Source organism: Eumetopias jubatus, unplaced genomic scaffold, assembly GCF_037043125.1.
Source record: "Eumetopias jubatus isolate StellerSeaLion01/CBP00866 unplaced genomic scaffold, mEumJub1_p1.0 scaffold_9, whole genome shotgun sequence".
Lineage (NCBI taxonomy): Eukaryota > Metazoa > Chordata > Mammalia > Carnivora > Otariidae > Eumetopias > Eumetopias jubatus.
Window position 1 is genome coordinate 77,460,192 of NW_028274815.1, and position 19,300 is coordinate 77,479,491.

General features: G+C 38.3%; 1 protein-coding gene across 1 annotated transcript in view; it reads right to left on the reverse strand.

Moving 5' to 3' along the window:
- TMEM131 (transmembrane protein 131) overlaps nt 1-19,300 on the reverse strand; it is a 221,887-nt gene that overhangs the window by 122,522 nt on the left and 80,065 nt on the right. The window contains exon 3 of the mRNA XM_028103920.2: nt 18,889-18,929. Coding sequence (XP_027959721.1) covers nt 18,889-18,929 — 41 coding nt within the window. The remainder of the gene's footprint in view (nt 1-18,888; nt 18,930-19,300) is intronic.

The following is a 19,300-nucleotide window of genomic DNA, read 5'->3' on the forward strand; positions in this document are numbered from 1 at the left end:
ACAATTCTTTAAAAAATATATACCCCAAAACTGAAGTCAGACACTTGAGTTTTGTCACAACAAAGTATCTTTAAGTGTAGCCTAATCTTCTATTGGGAATGTGCATTACTTTTCTTAATAGAGGAAATCAATAAATGTGTGTTTTTAAAATTAAAAAAAAAAAGGAGAGTATTTTTCCTATTCAAAGGTATATGAAAACAGAAAATGCTCAGATAGACTCAATGTTGAAATTAATTTTTTGAAATAGTTGATAACAATATATCTTTATATGCTCACTTAGATTTTCTTTTTTGATACATGCACAATGAACAATAAATAGTCAACACAACTATACATACTTGGCAGACAATACAGTATACAGACAAAAACCACAATCACATTTTAACTAGAGTGGCAAAGGAACTAAACAAAAATGAATTTTGTGGGATAGAAACTTTTTTTTTTTAAGATTTTATTTATTTATTTGACAGAGAGAGAGAGACAGACAGGGAGAGGGAACACAAGCAGGTGGAGTGGGAGAGGGAGAAGCAGGCTTCCTGCCGAGCAGCGATCCCGATGTGGGGCTGGATCCCAGGACCCTGGGATCATGACCTGAGCCAAAGGCAGACGCTTAACGACTGAGCCACCCAGGCGCCCCAGGGATAGAAACTTTTAAGAACTGAAATATCTTTTTCATCTGAGAGTTTAGAACACACTGATCTATTTGAGTATTATTTCTCACTATCCCACTTGATACTAGAACTTCTCACTAAAACCAATTTCTCAACAACAAGCCTAGTCGTTGCCATGACCTAACAATGATGTGACACAGAAATACCCTGGGAGGGTGGGGGGCTGTCCACATGCCTCAGGTCATCTGTTTAAGTACTGAGAAAGTCAGAAATTCAGTAAGCCACTGAAGTTTCTAAATAGTAGATGTTTATCTTTCTGTTGTATTTTAAGAAATGACATTAGAGCAAAACCATTCTGTAAAACTATTTCCATCAACACAATTCAGAAGAACACAGCTTCAAATGATATAGTAATTTAATTCAGGAAATACAGGACATACATTAGAAACAGGCAAGGACATTCAGAATATGTAGGAAATTTAGCTTTAACTCAGCTCTTTAAATAGCTTAGACTATATATTTATTAAAGATTTTTAAAATTTATTTATTTGACAGAGAGAGACAGCGACTGAGGGAACACAAGCAGGGGGAGTGGGAGAGGGAGAAGCAGGCTTCCCGCTGAGCAGGGAGCCCAATGTGGGGCTTGATCCCAGGACCCTGCGACCATGACCTGAGCCAAAGGCAGATGCTTAAGGACTGAGCCACCCAGGTGCCCCTAGCTTAGACTATTTAAAGATTAAATAGTCTGAGTAGTAGAATCGAAGCACTAAAAGTAATAGGATCTTAAGATGTTTTTAGCTTGATAATCCCTCTACATATGCTGAACAGAAAAAAGGAAAAACACAAACAAGGAGGAAAACAGCAAATATAAGATTCTACTTAATAAAGCATAAATCTAAAGACACTGGGACAAAGGTGGCACAGTTCCCCCAAGACAGGAGCCACTCAGCAAGAGGTACAGAATCTACTCCCTCTTGATTTCTGCTCTTCTTAGGCATTATATAACAAGGACACTCTCTGGCACCTTTAAAATAAGAGAAGCTGATTACCTCATTAGTTTCAAGGGTATGAAACCCAAACAATAAAATCTTAATGCAATCAAGGGGGAAAAGGATAATGCATGAAGTAAATGTGTATAAGTCATTAATTCATATATATAAACACTACACTGACTGCATTAGATTAAGATACAGTTTTTTCCCCCCCCTCACAGAACTGAGAATCTATTCCCCAAGTTGCACATGGAAATGTCTGAAGTGGCCAGGCAAGGTAAGAAAAAAAACAAAACCAAACCATATACATGGTGTTGATTCAGCACAAATATAACGGATGCAAGGGGGGCTGTCTAGTGGCTGGGGGTATGGAAACAAAGCAAAGAGCCTGCTCTCATTGCACTAACATCCCAATAGGGGAGACAAAAATAGAACATAGTAGGTAATAAGGGATAAATAAGGACAAACCAAATACAGTAGGAACAGAGAAGGTCTCTCTGAGGAAGGTCGTTTGAGCTGAGACCTGAATGGTGGAGATCTGGGGAGAGAAAGGAGATCTACTTGGCATGCTGAGGAGCAAGAAGGCTGAAGTGGCCAGAGTGACGGGAGGGAGGGGGAAGGGAGGGGCTGAGATCAGAGAAGTACAAAGGCCAAGTCTCCTTGCAGGAATCTGGGTTTTATTCTAAGTGTAACAAAAAGCCTCTATAGTGTCTTCCACAAGGGAGTAACATGATCTGACACATCTGAAAAGGTTAATTCTGGATGCTGTGTCAAGAACCGATTGTAGGAGCGCCAAAGTAGAAGCAGGGAGTCCTGCAGTAGTCCAGACAAGAGGGGATGGTGCAGTGGTCTAGGGGGATTACAAGGCAGGGTGGTGAGAAGTGGCTCTTTTCTGAATATATGTGGAAGCTAAAGGCAACAGGTCATGCTGATGGACTGATTTTGGAATGTGAAAGGAGAGAAATCAAGGATGACTTAATTCTAAAAATTTGGCCTGAGAAATTGGATACAGAGTCATGACATGGGAAGAGTGGGTTAGAGATGAGGAAGGATAGATGGGTTAGATGTTCAAGTGTATTTATTGTTTTAAACATTTAAATTTGAGATGTCTTATCTAGATGCGGTGTCCAGTAGGCAGCTGGATATACCTGGGTATTGCTTTCTATTAAAAAGTTACTGATTTTTGTGTACTGATCTTCTACCCCAAGTCACTTTGGCAATTCTTTTTTTTTTTTTTTTTAAAGATTTATTTATTTGAGGGGCACCTGGGTGGCTCAGATGGTTAAGCGTCTGCCTTCGGCTCAGGTCATGATCCCAGGGCCCTGGGATTGAGTCCCGCATCGGGCTCCCTGCTCCTTGGGAGCCTGCTTCTCCCTCTGCCTCTCTCTCTCTCTCTCTCTCTCTCTCTCTCTCTCTGTCTCTCATGAATAAATAAATAAAATCTTTAAAAAAAAAGATTTATTTATTTGAGAGAGAGAGAATGAGAGAGAGAGAGAGAGAGTGCACACGAGAGGGGGGAGGGTCAGAGGGAGAAGCAGACTCCCTGTTGAGCAGGGAGCCCGATGTGGGACTCGATCCCGGGACTCCAGGATCATGACCTGAGCTGAAGGCAGTCGCTTAACCAACTGAGCCACTCAGGCATCCCTGGCAAGTTAATTCTAACAGTTTGTCTATAGATACCTTTAGATTTTTCCAGCACTATATGTGCTGCCAAAATAATCAATACTTTGGGTTACCTCTGTAGATAAATCATCTGCAAGTAACAACAATTGTATTTCTTCCTTTTAAATCCCTAGACCTTGTTTTCATTTTTTATGCCTTGTCTGGGCTAAGACCTCCCAAAAAATGCTCCACAGAAGCAGTGTCCCGCAGTGTCCAACAATTGTTCTTTACAGATTTCTTACAAAATACGACAGAAGGACCAATGCATAAAAGATGATTCCCTCATAAATAAATGTGTATTTTCAAAACAATAGCAGATTTATGTCTAAGGAACAGTTCAGTATTTCAGTGGGTACAACACCAGTTGTCATAGGTATAAACTTATTTAAAAAACAAAACAACAAAAATTCAATAACAGCTATCATGTATCCACAGCTGTTTGCTACTATGCTTATTTTAAAAGGGGATGGCATTGTTTAGCATTTTAATAACAGAAACAAAGTTTGCAAATCTTTAATGTTGAAAAAGAAACTGGGGCAGAAGTAATGTGAAAAATGGTACTCTGCCAATTTCAAAGAAACAGAATCTGAGACATTATAATAGTATATTGAATGATTTTATGCTTTCCAGTGATTGTACTTGTTTGAAAGTCTCAAATATTTGTATTCTTATTATTTACTTGGGGATAAGGAGATGCAAAAAGACTATTTCCTGACTTCAAGCAAGGGAACGACTGGAAAGATACAAGAAATCTTGTGGGCCATGGTCTATGGTGCTTGGTGGACCGTCAGGTTAAAGTTCAGCAGGCAGCTCCCCAATAAAGCAAATAAAGGCTTCGTGGAGCTTTGGGAATTTTTTTAAACTAGGAAATCTTAAATGTTTTCCTAAAGGCAACTACTACCCAAACAAAAGGTACTCTTTGGCCCAGTATTTCTCAAAGAATGCTTTGTGGTCTACCTACACCTTAATCAGCTATAGAAACGCTTGTAGAAAAGCAGATTCCAGGGCCCTACCACCATAATGCGATTCCTTACATCTAGTCTGAAGCCCAGTGTTTCACATATTTGAGAAATACTTTTGCCATCTTGATCCACAATAAGCACTGCAAGCAGAAATAAGAGGGGACAAAAGTACCTTAACAAAACTTTCAAAGTCATCAATAGTTTAAAATAGTTTCTAATATGATTTTTATTAGAGACAGCTAAAAAAAAACAGTGACTTGAGAGAAATTATATAGATTATACATATTAGCTTAAATTCGCATTTCTCTAAGGACTAATAATGTTGAACATCATTTAATTTATTTACAGTCCAACTAGAAATCTTCTTTCATAAAGTGTCTATTCAAAGTTTTTATATTGGGATGTTTGTCTTACTGAGTTGTAAGAGTTCTTTACAGATTCTAGATACATGTCCCTTATCAAATATATGTACTGTGACTATCTTCTCCCTGTTCCTCCTTTTCCTATTACAAATGGTGTCTTTTGGGGAGTGATGTCATTGAGATGGTGATATAGGTTGTTGCTAACTTCAGTCCCCTTCAGAAGAAGATCAATTAGCAACTATCCACGGACAAGAAACTGTTGTGAAAATTCCAGAACACAGGGGTGAGGGTGAAGAACCCTCCCGGACCACAGAGACTGAAGAGGACAGTGCATCAGGAAGGTAAGAGGAGTGGCTACACTCTGATCACATCACCTCTCCAAGGCAGGCACAGAGCCACAGTAAAAGGGTCTCCTGGGCCTACAGTGTCTCCAGAGGAAAAGAGACCAAAGTGGACATCCAGCTCCCTCAGTGTAATGGGTTGCTTCCCAGAAGGCCCACTCAGGTCTTGTCACAAGAAAGAGGACTTGACCACTGGAGATCATGCTGGGATCCAGGGGAGGACAGGATATACAGCAACCAGCACTTGGCAGACCACCCTCCTCCTTGCAACAAAACCCAAGTGGAGATCTTAGACAGTGGCTGTGCCCATCTGCAAAGTTAAGCTAATGGCCCTGTCTGGCCAGGGATCTTAGTGGACCATGCCACATGATTTGGGTCCCCACCCAATGAGCTGTACCAGCCCCAAGCCTGTTCTACAGCCTCACCAGGGCTGGGAAGCACATTAAAAGACCTGCCTAGGATTGAATATAACCTCCAGCCCCACCCAACCAGTAAGCATAACTAGAACAACTGGGAAGCTGCATAGCTCAACCTGTAGCCCTGTTTAAAAGAGCTTCGTGGGCAGCTTTGCTAGATTCAGGTCCCCAGCCATCAAGTCATAATGGTTATGGAGCCTGTTTTCTGGCCTCATCTGGGCAGGGAAGCAAATTCATAGTCTCGCCTAACTGCTGAGTATAGCACCCAGTCCTGCCCAACTTAGAAGCATAAGCAGAAAATGCAGGCACTGTGAAGTCTCTGTTCCAGCTGTGCATGGACAGGGAACCAAGTCGGTAGGTCTACCCAACTGTTCTCAGCCAGTGGCAACCCTGCTGACATCAGAGGTCCATTAACATCCTTGGCCAAACAGAGACCTGGATAGTAAGCCCCACTTGCCCATGGACACGATCAGCTGATTCATCAAGAACCCCAAGTTAAGTTGACTAAAGAACTGTCTCTGCAAGGACACAAAGACAATTAAACAAAATTTTTAAAAAATGCATGAATGAAATGAAAAGTTCAACAAAGAAAGAGGACTCCTTTTAAATGAGTTATATTTAATATATAAAAACAACCAAAAACAACCAGGTGTTTGTAAAACAACAACCAAACAGAAATCCTAGAGGTGAAGAATATACAATGACTAGACTGAAGAATTCAATACAGAGCTTCAACAAAAGATCTGACCAATCAAAAGAGAATCAATGAACTGAAAGGTCATTTGAAATTATCCAACAAGAGGAGCAAAAAGAAAACAGAAGGAGAAAAAGAAAGCATGCTGGATTTATGGAATAACTTTAAGAGAAACAATATATAGTTGATCCTTAAACAACATGGGTTTCAACTGCATGGGTCCACTTATATGTGGATTTTTTACAGTATACTACTTTAAATGTATTTTCTCTTCCTTAAGGTTTTCTGAAAAATATTTTTTCTAGCTTACTTTATTGTAAGAATACAGCACATAATACACAAAACATACAACATATATGTTAATTAACTGTTCATGTTATCAGTAAGGCTTCCGGTCAACATTAGGCTATCACTAGTTTTTAGAAAGTCAAAATTGTATGTGGATTTTCAAATGCACAGGGGGTTGGTGCCCCTAACCCCCACATGGTTCAAGGGTCAATTATAGTTTTCAGTGTATGGATTTCAAAGTTTTTTTCATAAATTTATCCTCAAGTATGTAACATCTTTTGAGGCTACTATAAATGGCATTTTTCTGTAACATTTTACTTTTGCACTTTTTTTTTTTAAGATTTTTATTTATTTGAGAGAGGGAGAGCAAGTATGAGAGTGGAGTGAGGGGCAGAGGGAGAAGCAGATTCCCTGCTGAGCGGGGAGCCCGATGTGGGTCTCAATCCCAGGACTCCAGATCATGACCTGAGCTGAAGGCACTTAACCAACTGAGCCACCCAGGTGCCCTACTTTTGCACCTATAATACAGAAATAGAATTGACTATATACTTTTCAATCTTACTAAATTCACTTATTCTCATTGCTTTTTTGGGTATTTCTTTAGGATCTTCTATACAATCATGTTATTTGTAGACAAACACCTTTCTATTCTTCCTTCCCAAACGATGCCTCTTATTTCTATTTTTTGTACTGACCAGCACATCCAGTACAATATTGAGTAGAAGTGATGAAAGTGGATATCCCTGTCTTGCTCTCAGTAGAAAGAAAGCATTCAATCTTTTACCATAAGTATCATGCTGGCTTTTTTTCCATAGATGCTCTTTATCAGACTGAGGAAATTCTATTTCTAGTCGGCTGAGTGTTTTAAATCATGAAGAGATGTTGAATTCTGTCACACGCTTCCATTTCAATTTCTCAAATTATTAATGATTTCTAATTCTGCTATGTCAAAGAACATAATCTGTGATTGCTGGGTGCAGTGTTTAATAAATATCTACAAAGACTTAGGACTGTTGTATCTTCATGATGAATTCTCTCTTTTATAATGATAAAATGTCTCTCTTTACCTCTGATAATATTCCCTGTCCTAAAGTCTAATTGGTCTGATAGTGTTATTCCCCACCCCATCTTTTTACTTTTAACTTACCTGAATTTTTTATACTCAAAGTACATTTCTTTAAAATCAAATCTCCCTGACCAACAGGGAGAAAATATTGGCAACTCAGGACTACTACCTCTAATAAGAAAGGGTTTAAAATGGAAGAAATAAAGATCAAAGGTCCTATGGAAAAATATGTAGAATAAGCACAGACAGACAATATCAAAGGATAAATATAAACATGGCATAAAATATGCAGAAAGATATACCTCACTCATAACTAGAGAAAGACAAACTAAAACTATATGATGACAGAATTTCTGATCTATTAGATTGACAAAAATTAAAAAGTATAACATATTCTGTAGGAAAACAGTGACTCTAATTCACTGATGAGGGGTATGCAAATTGGCACAGCTCTTGAAAGAGAATTTGGCAACACTAACAAAACTACATATGCATTTACCTTTTGACTCACCACTCCCATGTCTAGGAATTTACCCTAACCATGTACTTTCAACAATACAAATTACATATGCACTTATCTTTTGACTCAGAAATCCTATTTGTAAGAATCTGTTCTGCAGATAACTTTCAAAAATATGAAAATACATATACACAAGGCTATTCTTTGAAGCACTGTTTGCAACTGCAAAATACTAGAAACCAATTGCTCATATGTAATCCACATCCACATAATATGGTTATGTTGTAATCCATAAAAATAATGAGAAAGGTCTCTATAGGACATATTTTTAAGTTGATCAAATGAATAAAAAAGCCTATACTATGCTTCCTTTTGCAGAAGAGAGGTATAAAAAAATCCACGTTTGACACTTTTATACAGATTTGATTTTTTGAATTCTACTGTTTCATATATTTAAAATGAGTGAGTCTTTAAAATAGAGGTTAAAAAGAATCTCAACTGGAAAAAAAAAAACCAAAACCAGAAACCAAAGAGCCAAACTTTCTTCGGAATGAACATAACCACAATGCAGATGAGGGTGGGGGAAGGATGGAGTGGAGAAGGATGGAGAGAAAGGTGAAGAACACAACACATGTCAATTCTGAGTAAAATATTTTGAACATATACATTCAAACTGAACAAAATAATAAATTCTAAACACTGCACTTCCAACTAGTAGGTTTGTTTTTCATGGTGGTATGAGTTAACCAATCTTAAACAAATTTATTTGTATTCTAGTATTGAGCAATCAAGTCTATATTCTGTGGATAACTGGAGCCAGATTTCTCATTGCCAGAGAATATACAGAAACAAAAAGGGGAAGGGCAGAACACCACTGTGGTGCTATATTAAAACTGGAGTTATCAGTAACAACTCATGGTTTTTAATATACATAGATACAGAAATGTATGCACAGAAACATTCTTCCTAACTCTAACAAGGTCTAGAGACAATGACACCTCAGTTGCAACGATTCCCCAGCAGCAATGAGTACACACAGCATACAGATCTTAGCTTGTAAATACCCTCCACTAAAATGAAGCACAAGTCTCTGAAGGAGTGGGATGTTCCAGGGCTGTGGCAGGAATATTATGAAATAAGCCTGGAACATCTTGATGTTTCAGAAAGTAAGGAAGTGTTCAATGAACAGGGACATGTGAAAATCATACAGAATAGCCCCAAACATATATGGTCAACTGATTTATAATGACAGTGCTAAGGAAATTCAATTGGAAAAAGACAGTTTTTGCAACAAATGGTGGTGAAATAATTGGATATCTATACAGATAAAAATGAACTTCGACTTTTACCTTACAGCTTCCTTGCATTAGAATGTCAACAACAAACAAAAAACAGGAAAAAAGAATTAAAAAAAAAATCACTAGAGCAGTAATTTCCAGGCAGACTCACCAGTGGTTGCTGTAACTAGTGAGTTTGATGCCAAACAGCATATTTACATGGTTTCAAGGTACTCCTTTGCAAGGTATTTATGAATTACAAAGGAAAAATGGAATAAATAGACATCTTGTGCCTCAGATGAACTGAGCAGGACACAAATTTAAGTGATACTCCTACCAAAAATGCATAATCTAAAATGAACAATGAGAAAACCCAAACTAGGATGCTGGCCTCTCCTTTTAAAATCAATAGCCTCTACTTAAAAAAAAAAAAAAGTCAAGGTCATAAAAAAGACAAATCAACTGTTTCACATTAAAGTTGAGACTAAACAGGCATGAAAATTAAATATGACTGATACCAGCCTGAGGCTTGGACCAAAATTTCTTTTCTTTTTTAAAATAAAAATTGTCCTTAGGGGTGCCTGGGTAGCTCAGTCGGTTAAGCAACTGCCTTTGGTTCAGGTCATGATCCCAGCGTCCTGGGATTGAGCCCCACCTTGGGCTCTCTGCTCACTGGAAAGCCTGCTTCTCCCTCTCCCTCTGCTGCTACCCCTGCTTGTGTGTGCTTTTTTTCTGTCAAATAAACAAAATCTTTAAAAAATAAAAATAAAAAAATAAAAATTGTCCCAACGACGGGACAATTGACAAATTAAAATAAAGTTTATAGATTAAATGATACTATGTGTGTCAGTGTTAATTTACTGATTTTGATACATATTCTCTGCTTTTATAAAATTATGTCCCTCTTTATGAGAAATATACACTGAAGTTTTTAGGAGTAAAGGAGCAACTATAACTGATTTTCAAAAAATTCAGAAAAATAATTACATATACATTATATGTATATATAGAAGGACAGATAGAAGGGAGGGAAGAAAAAGGAAGGAGAGAAGAGGTAGAGAGGAAGATAATAAATGATAAAGTAAATGCAAAATGGTAAGTAAGGAGGAACACAGGTCAAAGGTATATGGGAATTCTTTGTACTATTTTTGCACTTTTTCTCTAAACTAAAATTATTATAAAACAAAAGGTAAAAAAAGTAAATGTAATTTGAAAACTAAAGTACATTTCTTATAGACGGCATATGCTTGGATCTTTCTTTCTTAATACAGTCTGACAACTGTTTTGAAACTGTTCACATTTATTCTAATTTTTGATATAGTTGATTTCAGTCTACCATCTTGCTATTTGTTTTCTATTTTTTCCATCTGCTTTTTATTCCTTTTGTCTTCTTTATCTGCCTTCCTTCAGATCAAGTATTCTTTTCATATTCCACTTTATATCCATGACTGCTTTATCTGTTAGATCTCTTTGGGTTTTTCTTTTTAAATGATTTTAATATATCTTCCAGTATTTGTTTCATCTTATCACAGCCTAACTCCAAATAATATTATACCACTTTACATATATGTAAGAACTTTACAACTCAGTTTTCCCTCCTCTTGTCCTTTGTGCTATCATCATACATGTAATGTATACAAGTTACCAATTCCATAAAACATTGTAATTATTTTTGTTTTTAAAAGTCAATTATCTCAAAAATTTTTTTAATGAGAAAACATGTCTTTCATATTTATTCACATATTTTCACCTTTTTGATGATCTTCATTATTGTGTCTAGAGCCGTGTTTTCATCTGTAATGGTTATACCTTCAGAATTTAAAGGAACTGCCTTAGCATTTCTTAGAGTGACACACGTTCTTAGCTTTTGTCTGGAAGTGTATTTGTGGAGGATATTTCTGCTGGATATAATATCCTGGGTTGACAGTTTTTTCTTTTGCTATTTTAAAGATGCCATTTTGCTGATTTTGGGTTTGCACTGTCTTTGATGAAGAGCCAGCAGTCATTCTTAGCTTTTGTATCCCTACGTGTAATTTATTTCTTCCTGGCTGCTTTTCAATTTCTCACTGGTTTTCAGCAACTGGAATATTATGTGATTTGGTGTGGTTTTCTTCGTGTTACTTGTGCACTGGGTTTACTGAAGTTCTTCAACAGCCCTCCCCCGCCCCCCAATTCCCGGAACTTAATTACACCTGTGTTAAATTGCTTGCCATTGTACCATAAAGTCACCAAGGGTTTGTTTATTCTTTTTCCATTTTTTTTCTTCCTGTGCTTCAGTTTGGGTTACTTCCATCACTATGTCTTCAAATTCACTCTTTCTTTTGTAATGTCTATGTTGTTATTAATCCTACTCAGTGAAATTTTCACTTCAGAAACTGTATTTTTCAGCTCTAGAGCTTCCATTTTGTTTTTTTATAACGTCCATTTTTCCTTCGTTATATTCATGTTTTCCTGTAAATCACTGAACATGTATAATGGATGTACTAAATTCCCTGTGTGCTACTTCCACCATCTGTCATTTCTAGACGTTTCTATTTTCTTCTTGGTTATGGGTCCATTTATCAGTTCTCTACATGTTCAATAATCTTTGATAAAAAGATTATTTCTATTACATTATTACTATTTTAAGTTACTTTCATTTCCATATGAATTTCAGAATTAGCTAGATTGTAGGCAATTTCTACCAAAAAAAAAAGACTGTGGGGATTTTGATTTGGATTGTATTGAAATATATAGATCAATTTGGAGAGAACTGACACCTTAATACTGATTCTTCTTATCCATGAAGACAGTATTCTCTCTCCGCTTATTTGGGTTTTCTTTACTTACTCTTGGTAATGTTTGGAGATTTCAGTGTACGGGTCTTGCACATCTTTGGTTAGACTTATCCCTAGGTTCACTGACTGCCAAATCTACCCAGAGTAGGCTTTGCCTAGGAAGCTGGGGCATATGAGGCCTGTCACTCAGCTGCTGAGCACACTGAAAGAGCTCTCTAGGACACAGAGCTGTGTAGGAAAAGGGGACTGTTCTTTTCACCAGCTGCCCATTCTGATGCCCATACTTGGAAAGGGTGGCAGGAGGGGAGACAAACATCACCTGATTGCCACCAGCCACTCAAAATAAGCCTCTACAGCATGGAGCCTATGGAAAATGAGATCTGTCAATGTTCTCTGTCTGCCACATCCAACTGGAATAGCTGTCCAATCCCAGTGAGCTGGGGGAGATGGGAACACCCACTTGTCTGCCAAGCCCACCAAAATAGTTTTTATTATGAAAGGCAGAACTATGGGGGTGATGGGTGCAGTCTCTAGCTTTGAATGCTATGACCTTCCACACTATTCTTACCAGGTATACATTTTGTTGAATAAATATTTCTCAATTCATTTTAAGTCCTTTGAACAATCTCCAGATACTCTGTCTTTGCTAATTTTAATCATCCAAATGCTTCTTACCGGGAGAAGTCCCCAAGCCCCTCACATCATTTCAGAAATCTCAATTCTGTCACACTTGTATTTAAGGTGAGAATAACATGATGCTTTAAAAAAATAAGTGAAGCAAACTGGCCTACTCAAAGGAGCTTACCAACATCTGCTTCTGTGGTTTAATGCAAAGTTAGTCCTATCTTTACTTATGCTCACTTCTGGTAAGTTGACTTCTTATCATCAACTTGATACAGTCTTCAAGATTTATGCAAAGTACTTTTTTTTTTTTTTTTTGCATATTTGTCACTTCATGTGCAGTTAAAATCTCCAGAGCTAGAAACTAAATCAAAGTACAAACCAAAATGAAATCTTAAAAAACAGCTTAAGGACATTTCCTTTAGCTTTTTCACAAAATTTAAAACAGGGTAATTATTGAAACTGTAAATATTAGCAGATTTTATCTTCCATTAAAATATTACCAAGTTTTGGATCTAACTACAATCTTCTAGATGCTATGGCTACTAAAGGCAACCAAAATAGTTGTACTTAATAACAAGCAAATTATACAGTCAATTAAAGAATCCCAATACCACCTTAATTTGAAAAGTAATTCCCAGCCGAATATTTTTGGCCTATTTCCCAGAGATACCAAGAAACTTAAAACTAGAAGTATCTGGTTCTTCTTATGAACATTAAGCATATACACACACAGATACACACATATATCCTTCTCACCTAGCTGTATACACTTTTTCAGCTCTTATAACAGCAATAACAACAGTAGCGTTTTGTTTCCAACCCAAGAGCTCTGCATTAGCTGTTCCTCTGTCTGAAATGCTCTTCCCTAAGACTTTTACCAGCTAAGTTTAAAAACCATTTCAGAAAAACCTTCCTTAACATCCAGTCTAATGAAGCAATGGAGTCCTGTCTATTTCAGACTACTCTCTAGCTGAGTTTATTTATTTAGTGGCTTACTGTCTGTTTTCCCCATTCGAACAGATGTTCCACACCAGGGTAGGAGTCTTAGACTATCTTGTCCAACCAGCACAGTAGCAGTTTTAAAATATGTGCACAGATTCTCTGATACTCCTCTCTTCAAGAGATGGAGCTTAATTCCCCTAGCCTTGGGGGTGACTTTTTATGAATGGAATATGGCAGAAATGATGGTGTGTGACTCTAAGGCTCCATTACAAAAGACACTGTGGCTTCCTCCTTACTTTCTCTTGCATCACCTGGTCTGGGGTCACCAGCTGTCGTGATGGGGCAACACTCAAAGCAGCCCTATGGATGGTTCCACATGGTGAATGACTAGGGCCTCTTGCCAACAGCCATCAAAAACTAAGGCTTTTTGCCAAGAGTTATATGAGTGAGCCATCCTGAAGAGGATCTAGCAGGCCCAGGCCTTCAGATGTGGGTTGATACCTGAACTGTCAACTCAGGAGGGATCCTGAGCCACAACTACTTCACTAAGGTGCTCCCAAATTTCTCACTCCCAGAAACAGGAAGATGATACATGCTTGCTGTCTGAAGCTGCTAGGTTTGGGGGTAGTTTATTACATGATAAGAGATAACAAATACAATTACTAAGTCACCAGTTCTTACAACAAAGCCCGGCATACAGGAAGATCCCAGCAAATGTTTGCTGAATGACTAAGCAAATAAATTATTAAACACCCACAACTTATATTCATATAACATTTTAAAGTTTGCAAACTAGAGTTGCCCAAATAAATCTTTTCATTTGATCTTCACAACCTTATATAAATGCATAACCTTATATCATACATATCAGGCAGAGAAATAATCTTCCCCAGTTTGCAAATGAAAGTCATACTCTGAGCAGTTAAGTAGTTGCTTTCAAGGCCCCACAGATGGTAAACAGAGAACTCAACTCAGGACTTTTGATTCCTAATCTTCCACCACAGGGCTCCACAATCTTAGGAAACGTCAACCATAAAAGATGACCTCATGTCACAAAATATTAAATCAGTACTGGTATTTATTATAATATAATAATATAAAAACACTGATGGAACACTATATGCACATCCTCCACCATTCTACCATAGAGCCAACACATGATTTTTAAACAAAATGTTATCATGTAATTGATAACCATATTAAAACAAACCAGAAGGGGTGAGCCAGAACGAAGGAGAGGAATAGGAAAAAAGAGTATCCTGGAAAATTGTGTTTTCCATGGTTTTACTTCCCACAATTCTGAGGTCAGGAAAGCAGCAGTTCACTCCCCTGCAGATTGTCCTGAAAGCCCTTGGAGCCAAGCCTGTCCCAAAACTAACGCAGATGATAAGGGTAGGTGGTGAGGGGGAAGGGGGAGAGGAAAAGGCAGGAGAGAAAGAAATGGTAGCCAGAGGCTAGCATCTACCATTATACTGCCATACAATCCACTAGCTACAGAATCATTCTATTAGTGGAACTTTTCATGATACAGATTTCCCTGGGGTAGGTTAAGTTTCACTTACAGACTGAGAGTTTTGACCCAAGAGATCATGTTCAGGAATTTTAGGAAAAGATGGGGCTGAATCTATTGGCTTACTAATAAAGCCAGGAGACAGGCAGCATGTGATTATACAACTTGGGAGCACAAACTGAGAAACTGATGCAGAAATGACTAGAGAAGTTCAAAAGACAAAGCGTCCCTCCCAGCAATCTAATGCTCAGTGGACAGTGGCCACGCCCCAAGGAGAGAGACTGGTAGAGGCAGCAGGCTCCAGAGGTGGAGACCAGGCTCTGGAGTCAGAAGCCAGCCTTCACCTCAGCTATGACTTGGGCCTTGTGGATCGTTTTGATGATGCAAGTGAAGCGCATACCTGTGTCTTATGTACCTTGATCCCTACAACCCTTTATAACATCCTTTTCAAGTGTGCTGCTTTCTTCCACAAAGTAGGTTGTGTTTTAACACTTTAACACCTCACTTTTACAACCTCATTAGAAGGGATGTCTTCATTGCCCTTCAAGATGCCTGAAGGCAGAGGCTATGCACCCAGTCCCAGCACTGAGCAGATACTTTCAGAAACTTCATGGAATGCTGGCTAAAAAAGAAAATCCAGGGAATACAGAAGAACTGCATACTTGCTATGCAAATAGAGTGAACACAACATAGGACTGGTAATCAGAAGATGATGAATTCTAACTGAAACTTTGCCACTTTAACCATGAGCATATTCCTTGGTTCCAAGGGTCTCAGCTTCCTTGTGTGTCAAACATGGGGCTCAATAAGACCACCTATCAGGGTCTCCTGTACTTAGAATCCTCTGTAATCATGTAACTTTGATCTTAGTCAAATTTTGAAGCCCAAACCCAAATGATGACATTTTTAGAGAACAGCTTGTTTTTAAAACTGAAAAAAATTAGAATTTGTTGTTCTACAACTACACATTTGATTTACAACTTTTGTTGTTACACAACTGCACACTTATATTTTCATTCATATTTTATTTTACATATGCATTTTCATTAAAGTTATTCTTACTCAAATGAGAGCTCTGGCAGTGTTTACTTTGTGCAGCACATATTAAAAAAAAACCAGCTAAATGTGTGCAAGCTAGGTTCTGATCATGTGCTTGGTAAGTATGGAGGCTGTATTTGCTTTTTCCATGTCACACATGTTTTAAAAAGACTTATTAAGGGTAATTCACAAATATAGTCCTTTGGGTTTTTTTAGTTGATATGAGGCTCAAAATCTAAATTTAGACCTGTATATTGTTATGGAATGAACTGTATTACCCCCAAAATCACATGTTGATGCCCTAACCCCCAATGTGATAAGCTTTGAGAGGTAATTCGGTTTAGAGGAGGTCACAAGAATGAGGCCTTCATGATAGTGTTAGTGCCTTTAAAAGAAATGACACCAGAGAGCTTGTTTCCACTCTCCCTCTTTGCCATCTGAGGATAAAAGGGAGACAGCAGCCATCTGTAAGCCAAGGACTGAGCCTTCATTGGGGAACCAATCTGCCGGCACCTTGATCTTGGACTTCCCGGCCTCCAAAACTGTGAAAAATAAATGTTGTTTAAGCCACTCAGTCTATGTGGTATTTTGTGACAGCAGTCTGAGCTAAAACATATGTTTAGTACCTAATCCAGTCTCATACCCATAGGGTATGCATACCAATTTGAACCCAGTAGTTTACTGAATTCATGATCTTGGTCAAATTAAAAAAAAAAAAAAAAGCGAAGTGTGATGGCTTTAAAACATATCTGCAACACTCTGCCATAGGTAGGTAGGGGTCATTCCCCTCACCCTATTCCCCATCCCCAAATCTTCCCCCACTCTCCCATGCCTTGAATCAAGACCAACCTAAGTGACTGGCTGAACAGCAGCAGCTGACAGAGGTAACGCTACATAACTTCAGAGGGAAGGTCAAAAAAAGTGATACAGCTTCTACTGGTTCTCTTTGGGATGTTCACTCTTGAAATCCAGCTATCGGGTGCCTGGGTGGCTCAGTTGGTTAAGCGACTGCCTTCGGCTCAGGTCATGATCCTGGAGTCCCGGGATCGAGTCCCACATCGGGCTCCCTGCTCAGCAGGGAGTCTGCTTCTCTCTCTGACCCTCTTCCCTCTTGTGCTTTCTATCTCTCATTCTCTCTCGGAAATAAATAAATAAAATCTTTAAAAAAAAAAAAAAAAAAAAAAGAAATCCAGCTATCATGCTGTGAGGCAGCCCAAACAAGCCTCTGTGAAAAGACCACACAGAAGGGCCCACATGTAGGCATTCTAGGTGACAGCCCAGCTGAAGTTCCAGGTAACAAGCACATCAGCATGCGAGTGAACATGCCTCCAGCTCTGGAGTCTCCCCAGCTGAGGCCTCGATCATCATGGAGCAGAGACAAGCTGTCTCTGCTGTGCTCTGTCTAAACTCCAGGCTTACAGTCTGACGGCATAATAATATGATTGCTTTATGCCAGTAAGCTGGGGTAGTTTGTTAGGCAGATGTGGATCACAGATAAGTGGAACATGAAATCAGAATATAATTACGTATTGATGTAAATTCTTCATTATACTAGGAAAATAACTTAAAGCCAAATCTTGATCATGGATGAATAACATCATCTTCATAAATGTAGCCAATATAATTTCATAGCTGATTTCCTAACTGCTGGAATAAAGCAACAAGGAAGAAGCATAAGATAATAGGTGTGCTTTTCTTCCCACTAGCTTAGCTCTAGAGGAGTCAGAGTTCTAGGGTTCTCAGATGGTCTAGCCAAGGTGGCATCAGGCTAGACGTATTGTGTTCTGGAAATAATCCACCCCAGTCCCAAAAATATTTGGGAAGGGTAGAGGGATGGAAGGGTGGCATTATGTATTTGGCATTTTGTATTACTAATACAAAAGCAGAGAAGTCTACATCTTACTGTTGGCAGGGGGTATGTCTTTTGGGTAGGGTTCATGGGTAAAGCAGGTCTCAACAGAGCATATAAAATTAGGCAGACAGAAAAATGGGGAAGTAGGGCCATGTTACTGCAGATCCGAAAAGAGTGAAAAGAGCAAAACCAGTGAATACTGAAGGAATTTCATTATTGTATTTATGAATTAAGTTTTAAGTTCTTTTTTAAGACATTAAGTTTTAATTGTCTTCATCTGAATATGCGCTACCTCTCTCTCAAAATAAAGTCCTTTGCTGATGCAATCTGCGTTTCAATAGCCTGAGGACATTCAAGGATATCTAATTCATAGCTCTCATTCTCCTTTAAATACCAGCTGCAGACCCTCACTGGGTACGGAAAGGTTATCAGGATAGTAACTTTCTTTTATATTGTCTACCTTTAGATGTGAGAAGCTACCAAAAGACCAAAGAATTTGGATGTGAGGAAGACATCTTCAAATTCACACGCATGTACATATTTTCATAATACCTGAGGGTAAAACAACTCCCTTGTTTGTTATCACAGAGAAGCTGTGTTCAAAAGGGGTCTCTTTCAGTCACAAGATTGGGTTTCACTGCTCTGAATTCCTCCCCCCAGGGCCTGCAGGCAGACACCTTGTAGTAACTGAGGGCAGGAATAGTCAGTCCATAAAAGGCAGCAATAACGATGAGAAGTTACTGGGGAGTTACAAAGCTAATCCTCCCCGGACATGATGGGGGGAAAGGCTACACAATACATCACATGCAAATTCAGATCCAACCTGGTTTTCCATACTTGAAATACATGATATAATGTGATTTATAACTTGCTTTTCCCTCTTCACCAAAAAAGTTGGTGCAAGAGAAGGACAGCATTGCTGGAATCCCCCAAAAGGAACTGAAATTATGTTGGTATCTTATAAATACATAAAATTTTATATGCTATAAAAATATATATATATTCCTTCCTTACCTTTTCTGTTGATACGAACTGAGTCCAAGTGTTGTCTCAGTCTGTGAAAGGAAGAAAACAATGAAAATACTGAGAACAAACCTTTTACTAGAGACATACAGAACATCCAAAACATACTGCAGTTTCAACTTTGATCTTATACTCACTTAGATTTTCAGGTTAAACCCAATCCTTAAATCATAGGAAATGATGTGTCACATTATGTAATTCAAATGAGAGAATAATTTGGGATTAAATTTTAAACACACATGAATACAAAGTAATGTGGTTGATTTTTAAAAGTCTGTCAAACCAATACATCCTGTGAGAAGAGTCCTCTTTACAATCACCTGGTGAGGCTACTCGTGCCTCTCACCGCTCACTGCTTACCAACTGTGTGGCAGGTGCTGGTGCGTAACAGTTCCTGCCACCA